At 51.5% G+C, this 7265-nt stretch overlaps 1 protein-coding gene across 1 annotated transcript in view; it reads right to left on the bottom strand.

Annotated features, from left to right (window-relative positions):
* Positions 1–6183, bottom strand: part of Galnt17 (polypeptide N-acetylgalactosaminyltransferase 17) — a 447965-nt gene extending 441782 nt beyond the window's left edge. Inside the window, 1 exon segment of the mRNA XM_032886477.1 lies at positions 5560–6183. Coding sequence (XP_032742368.1) covers positions 5560–5797 — 238 coding nt within the window. The 5' untranslated portion in view covers positions 5798–6183.
* Between the last annotated feature and the right edge of the window lie 1082 nt (positions 6184–7265).

Below are 7265 nucleotides of genomic sequence, written 5' to 3'. Positions count from 1 at the left end.
GGAAATGTTTTAGGGTTTTGGTTTTGGGTTTTTTGTTTTGTTCTGGTTTGGTTTGGTATGGTTTGGTTTGGTTTTTCAGCTTTAGATTCCTGCCCCGTCCACTCATGTGGCTTAGAGGCAGGAACAGGGGAGGTAATTTTGACTTCACTCTGTTTCTGCAAAGATTTTTCAATTTCTCCAAGCAACCTTGCCTCTATTCAATATCCCTCTGATATCTAAATTTGGAAACTAACTCAAAATCAATTGCATTTCCTCTTACGACACAGCTGCCCAGGGCTGACGGGGAACAGGGCCGAAGCTCTGCTGTTCACACTTCCAATGTACCATGCTGGGTACTCTGAGCGGGGAGGGGCTCGCACAGACCCCTCCCCCCTCCCTCTACTCATTGCATGGATACTGGAAGAGAAGGAGAAAGACATACTCTTCACCCTTCTCCTGCTGTATCATGCCAGCTAAATCTAACAATATCTCTGTTTCTCACTTTTCTCATCTCTAAAATGAGAGAAATAAATAACTTCCTTAGAAGGTGACAGAAAAGGTGACAGGAAACCAAAAATTATGTACCTTGTGACCTGAGGATTTCCAACAACGGAATCAGTGTCTGGATCTAGAAGAACCATCAAGCAACTGTGTTTTGTTTTGTTTTGTTTTGTTTTTTAAACAGATTTTAAAAGAGTTTTGTGGTCTTCTGTATGGTTTTTAAAAGACTTTTTTCCCAGATGACCTATGAGCTTATTTTATGCTACATGAGAGAATATTAAATTGTACTCATAACATAAAGTCATACTCACAAATATACTGGCACCGGCTAGTGCCTAGCCTGGTGTGTACCACTTTGCTCCGAGCTTCTAGATAAAAAATGGTCCCTATCACTCAGAAAGGAAAAGAGCAGAATAACTTCAAGATAGGACAGGCCAGATGAAAGAATCAAGATGCTGGGGGGGGGCAAAACGAGGGCAAAGTGAGGAATTTAAGGTGGTGAGGGTAAGGTGGGGGAGAGGAAAGATGAGGAAAGATGGTTTGAAGAAGATAAAGGCCAGGGGTCAGAAGCAAGAAAGCAGTGGCCAGATGGCATAGCCATGATTGGAAAGTCAAGATGGCGGAAGCAAGAAGGCACAGGCGAGATAACGAAGGCTTTATGACGAGAAGATGGTTTGCTCACACTCCGTCTTCCCAGCTAAGTTCTTTCCACTCTCTTCCCTTCACTTCACCACCTATCTCAGCCTTTGCAAACTCTAGGTTATCATTTCCCTCCCAAAAACCAGCACCCAGCCAGCGATCAATAAAACCTCAACTACCTACCATATACACAAAGGCACAGATGGTAAGAGACGGAGGTAGGATGTTAAAGTCTAAAATAGGGTGCCAGCCCTTTAAAAAGCCTTCAGTCATTTCTGGACTCTAAAGTTAAACCCACCGAGGAGTAAGAGTCTGGGCTGAGACTGCAAAGTGACGTCACTAAGGCCTTGAACAGCTCAAAGCATCAGGACGGTTGCCCACATAACATTTGACAACCCTCGCCCACAAAAGCCAATCTTGGAAGGATGGACTGAATTGAGGAGCCTGAAGTAAATTCCAGTATAACCAGCTCTTCTCAGAGACTGAGCTGCAATATGGAGGCTATGACGCCCAAGGTCAATGTCGTCTGCTCGGCAAGTAGATAGAGGTGAAGCCAATCATGAGAACAAAGACAGAGATCCTCACAGAGCTGCCTGGGCAGCTGGGGAGGTGGAGGCAGGAGGATCAGGAGTTCAAGGTCATCCTTGGCTATTTAGGGAGTTTTGGGCTAGCCTAGAATACACGAGACCCAGCCTCAAAACAAGCAAAAACAACCAAGCAAACCAAAAGCCACCAGAGGAAAAGTGGAATCTCCTTGAATTTCTCTTGCTAGACCTAAGGGGCCACAGGAGGAATTTAAGCAATCTAGCCTTTTGTTTATTTGTATGTCTTTGGTTGTTCTAGAGATCAAACTTGGGACCTTGCATGTACAAGGCGAGCATTCTACCACTGAACTATAGGACTAGGCCAGCTCTAGTCTAGGAATGGCAACTTTGAAAATACCAGGCAGCTGGATATGAGCTCCTGTCATGTGCCTAGCTCCAGTTCAGGAATAAGACCCTTGAATTCCTGGGCTCCTTTGTTGTCAGTGGCAACGGGTGGAGACAGGCGCCCAGCATCTATACGAACGAAGCCCTGGCCCCACCTCTCCATACGCCAGGAAGAGCCCGTCCCTTCCTCCTCCAGCCTCCTAGTACAGCAGGCAGCCTGGTAGAACGGATGGAACACAAAGTACCCAAAACAAGAACAGACAAAGGCTGGGACCCCTGAGGGCAGGGTGGAGACAAGGAGGGTCTTCTCTACGTCACAACTTTCCCTTGCTCTTACCCTCCAGGTTGCAAGTCCCTACAAATCACCCTTAGTGCCTGGAAAGACAAATTCTGCCAAGTCCGGGTTGGGAGTCATGGCTTGACCAAGAAAAGCTTTCAACTGGACGTCACTAAATCATTTTTGGGCGCCTTCCTATCTCCCTACTCAATAGGTCAATTCTAACCTATTCTAGGTAGAAACCTTCCTTCTCTCCCTCTTCCCATCCCTCTCTTCCCCTCCCTCCCTCCCTCCCTCCCTCCCTCCTCCCTCCCTCCTCCCTCCCTCTCATTCTTCTTTTTAGTTTGAGGCAGGGTCTGATGTAGCCCAGGCTGGCCTTGAGCTCCATAGATAGCCAGCAGTTATCTTAATCTTAAGAAGTCTTAATCTTTCTTTCTCCTTCCTAGGGCCGAGCTTGGAGGTTTGTGCCACCTCCGATTCTGGTTTATGTGGTGCTAGGGACGGAACTCTAGGGTTCATGCAGGAGAGGCAAGGATTCACCCAACTGAACTACATCCACAGCTCCTTAGCATGGATGTTCTCTACAAAGCAGAAAGCTAAGAGAAAGACTCCAAGACTCAGAGCCCCTTGGAAGCAATTCTTGGCTTCTTGCAAGTCCTACCCAGCCTGCTGGCTTTGTCATTTGAGTATGTTTTCTCTCCTTCCTAGGGCTGATGGAGAATGAGGAGCTCATTGGAGGCAAAGTCTCAGATCCTACTCTCTGCCTATTGAAAAGGAGCCCCTAGTGTATGGGGCCATGAATTCTGCATCTGTATAGGGGATGCAAATCATTTTGATAGCATTGTCCAGGCAGGTGAGTGGGCACAGCAGCCAAGAGACTCCACCCTAAAGTAATATGGTCCAGAGTCATTTTAAAACCCTGAAAGTCACTGGGTAACTACCAGCAAGCCTTAAAGGGGCAAATAAGAACAGGTGCCTTACAGGGTTACTGCAAACACTAAGGGGGGGGGGTATGCACGTCTGCTACACCAGAAAGCACCACATAATGATCTGAGAAAAAGGCTCACTGGGTAAAGGACTTGTTAGTCTTTGCCTGCGATCTGAGTGCTGGAGAGCCTGAGTAAAGATGATCACTGGAGCTTGCTGGTCAACCAGTCTAGCCAAAATGGCAGACTCCAGGCTGAGAGAGAGACTATGGGGGTTCAAAAAACAAAAGGTGGAGAAATGATTCAGGAAAACACCAGACACTGACCCCGCCCCCCAACTTCCACATGTATGTGTACACATATGCATTTATAGCACAAGAAAGAGAGAGAGAGAGAGAGAGAGAGAGAGAGAGAGAGAGAGAGAGAGAGAAAGGACCTGTGTCCCTGCAAGCTCTGACTATTGGGGGGGGATATTACTTGGGGGGGGCGTTATCTTATGAGTGTGTTTCTGCAGGTATCAATTTGAAAAAACAACTCCTACCCCCTTCATCTGGTTTAGCCAGGCTGGCCTTGCACGTCTGATCCCCCTGCCTCACCACCAGAGCACTGAGCTCACGTACTTTGAATTGCTCCAGAAGTGAACGGCGGGGTTTAGTCTTGTTCAGTTCATTTTGTCTTGAGGGGTTTTGGAGAGGAGCTTCAATACAGCCTTGGTGGGATGCCCTTTTGCGAACCCTAAAAGTACATCAAAGCCCCCTGGATAGTTACAATGTGATGCAAAGATGACTAGATCCTTGTTTCATGGATACAGGAGACTGCCCCCATCCCTCTCCTGGAATTACCCAGAAGGGATCCTCAAAGAGCAAGACAAAGGCTGTCTTCCCCAGTCCTCGGCCACCTGGCATGAGGCAGGTCAAGTTTACACAGGTTATGGTTGTGCCTGTAGATCCACGCAGTTTACTTATGAGGAAAAAAAAATTCGTATATACTTTTAAACTCTGGCTAGGGAGGTAGCCCAATGGGTTAAGACAGAGAAGTCTAAGGGCGTAAGATCTGTCTTCGGGATCTCGTGGTAGGAGGAGAAAACTGACTATAATAATTTGCCCTCTGGTCTCTATATGTGGGCTGTGGTATACGTGCACCTTCCCCAAATACAGTACAATACAGTACAACACACACACACACACACACACACACACACACACACACACACACACACGCCTGCACCCAGACACATGAAAAGAAATTTATGCCTTTTAGCTAAGAACACGGGCTCTATGGTCAACCAGAGTCTTACTAAGACCAATCAGGAGGGCAATGTGGTTGGTTAACTTCCCCGAGTTTGGCTTGTTCAGTTTGTCCTATTCTCCTGCGGGGGAGTGGCCAGACCCTCCAAGAACTAAAGGTTATGTCCCACCATGCACGTGTGGAGCGTGTAATGCCCCTGTAGCACACAGCAACAACGGACATATTAGCAATCATTACAACGGCTGACAGTTCCAGGCCACGGGAGCATGCAGAAGGCTGGGAAGAGAGAGCCAAACTTCCACAATCACGATGTCTTTCTTTATATTAGACTAGGTGACACTGCGAAGACGGCATGTGTTCAGGGACCATCGGTCCCTTGAACCAGGTCGAAGCAGTAAACTATACCCCCTCCCTCCACACACACATCTCCGCTCTTTTATGACAACTCATTTAGAACGGTTTAGAGGAGACGAAGTCTGGAAAAAGCTAAGAACCTGGATGCCATGCCTCCTTGCTTTGGCTTAACTTTGTGAACAAACCCCTGTTTCTCAGACCCACTAAGAACTTGAACCTCAATTGCTACGCTGTTCGGGGTAGGCTGGTTTATAATAGACCACCTCGCACCCTAGGCAGTGAGGAGGAAAAGAGGTCATTTTTAGTGATGCAGTTAACAATCGAAAGGATTAACGTATTTCTTCAAGAATAGCCCTCGCTCTGCAAGCCAGGACACCCACTTCCATACCAGCACCCCCCTCAAATACCGTGAACTGACAAGCTATTTGCTTTCTAGACGTCCCCAGCCTGCGGTCGGTTCTAAGCTGGAGTCACAAGCAGAGACTAAGAGTCGACTATAGTGACAGGTTTCTAGCGGAAGACCAAACTTCCAGCTGCAGTACGTCATGAAGAAAGACTCAGGTGGTGGTTTCTTCGAGAGTCCCAGAGCAGGGATGGGAGAGAGAGATTAGGCTCATTCAATGTCAGCTTAGGATACAGAGAGCCAAGGAGATCACCCTGTGCCCTACATGCATCACGACCCACAGGCGTCAGGGCACGTCCTTACCATTAAGTTGCCGGTAGACGATGTCCTCCAGCAGCGACAAGCGCTTCAGGACCGCATCCTGGATGGGGCTGGCGCTGTGCGCGCTGAGGTTGGCCACCTCTGCGCGAGGCCGGATCTCGTGGAAGGCGTCTCCGCTGCGCACCGCGATAGGCCGACACTTAGCCAAAAAGATCACGAAGCCGGCCACCGCGATCAAGTTCAACACCAACAACACTTTGACTCTCCTCAGTGAAGCCATCAAACAACAAGGCCGGTCCTTTCCCTGGACCTACGCCTCTACCAGCCTCACCTGCGAGGAGCAGGGTAGCCTGAGACGGCGCCGACCCCACACACGGGACAATGGCCAGAGGATGGAGCAAAGGACTGGGGGGTCCCAGCTGCTTCTGGCCACAGATACTCAGCAGACAGAGACCACTGGGAGGTCGCGGCTGTTGGGGACCAAGCGTGGTCACTCACATCGAAGACCCTGGCTTACAAAAGTGTCGCTGAAATGCCTGCTCCGTCCACAGCACGCAGTCCCTTCTACGAGACAGCAAACGATAAAGGTCCCGGGGTCTCTCACTGTTCAACAGCAAACAGGTTGCCTTTGGACCTCCTCCGGAGACGTAGACCTTCGGGAACAATCCGGTGGTGGTCAGGATGCTCCCGAGATGTGGCGGGAGTGGCGCGCAGGTGCCGGGCTCCAGCTCTGCGCCCGCCGGCGGAAGAGCGCGCCACTCCAGGAGTTGCGCGGCCGTCGCGGGGCGAAAAAAGCGTTCTTCAGCAAAGGACCCGCTCCTCAGGGCGGGTGTCTTTGTTCAGCTTACCGGCTCTCTCCATCACTCCGGGAGGAGGAAAACCCCGCGCCCGGTGCCTGCATCCTCCAGGATCCGCAGTCACGCTCAAATCTCAATGACTCTCTCAAAGTGGAGGGGGGGGGGCGCAGCAGGAAAGGGGCGGGAGCAGGGACCCAGCGCGACGTCCTCTCCGCCCCCACCCCGCCCGCAAAACTCACCAGTGCGCACAGCGCCACGGGTTCCCGGACACGTTCCAAGTCCGTACACGAGCCTCTGGGGCCTGCCGGACTCACTGGCTTGTCTCGGGAGGTGGCGCGTCGCGAGGCTGGCCGGAAGGAGGAGTCGGACCTCCAAAGTCACACCAGTTGTCTACACGCCTTTCTAAATGTCGCGGGGGAGGGATGCGCGCTGGCGCCCCCGCTGCCTGTCACCACGGCCCGTGCAGCTCGTCCCAAGCCCCCAGGGGAACCAAGATCCGAGTGTCCCGATCACCAGATGCAATGACACCGCGTCTGCCGCACTGAGAGTACACACGGTCCCCCCCAGAGGGAATGGTGGGGTAGACCGGAGCAGCTGGGAGCCAAGAGGGGATGCTCAGGTGGCGACGGAAGGCGGGGCGCGGTCCCAAGGGGAGCGGCTGCGGCGCCGACTCCTCCTTCGCGGTCCCTTGGTCACCCTCTTCCCCGAGAGCCAGTCGCCAACGCCGCTGCCACCCGCAGGCTGCGGAGCGCACAGCTAGGGGAAGCTGGCCCACTCTTGCGCGCGCACCCGGAAAGGGTGGGGGTGTGTGGTGAGAGCGGGGAGCGCGGGACCGGGGAGCAGTCAAGTCATGTTGGCTGCTAAGGGCTGTGAGGGACCCTTGGGGTTCTCAGCGCTCTCTAAGCAGGCGGGTTTGTTCCATCCGGACAGACGAGGAAGACGTCCCTTTCT

The sequence above is a fragment of the Rattus rattus genome, chromosome 16 (genome assembly GCF_011064425.1).
Source record: "Rattus rattus isolate New Zealand chromosome 16, Rrattus_CSIRO_v1, whole genome shotgun sequence".
In the NCBI taxonomy this organism is placed as follows: domain Eukaryota; kingdom Metazoa; phylum Chordata; class Mammalia; order Rodentia; family Muridae; genus Rattus; species Rattus rattus.
The sequence above is the reverse complement of the archived record's forward strand: the minus strand, read 5'-3'. Positions and strand labels throughout refer to the sequence as shown.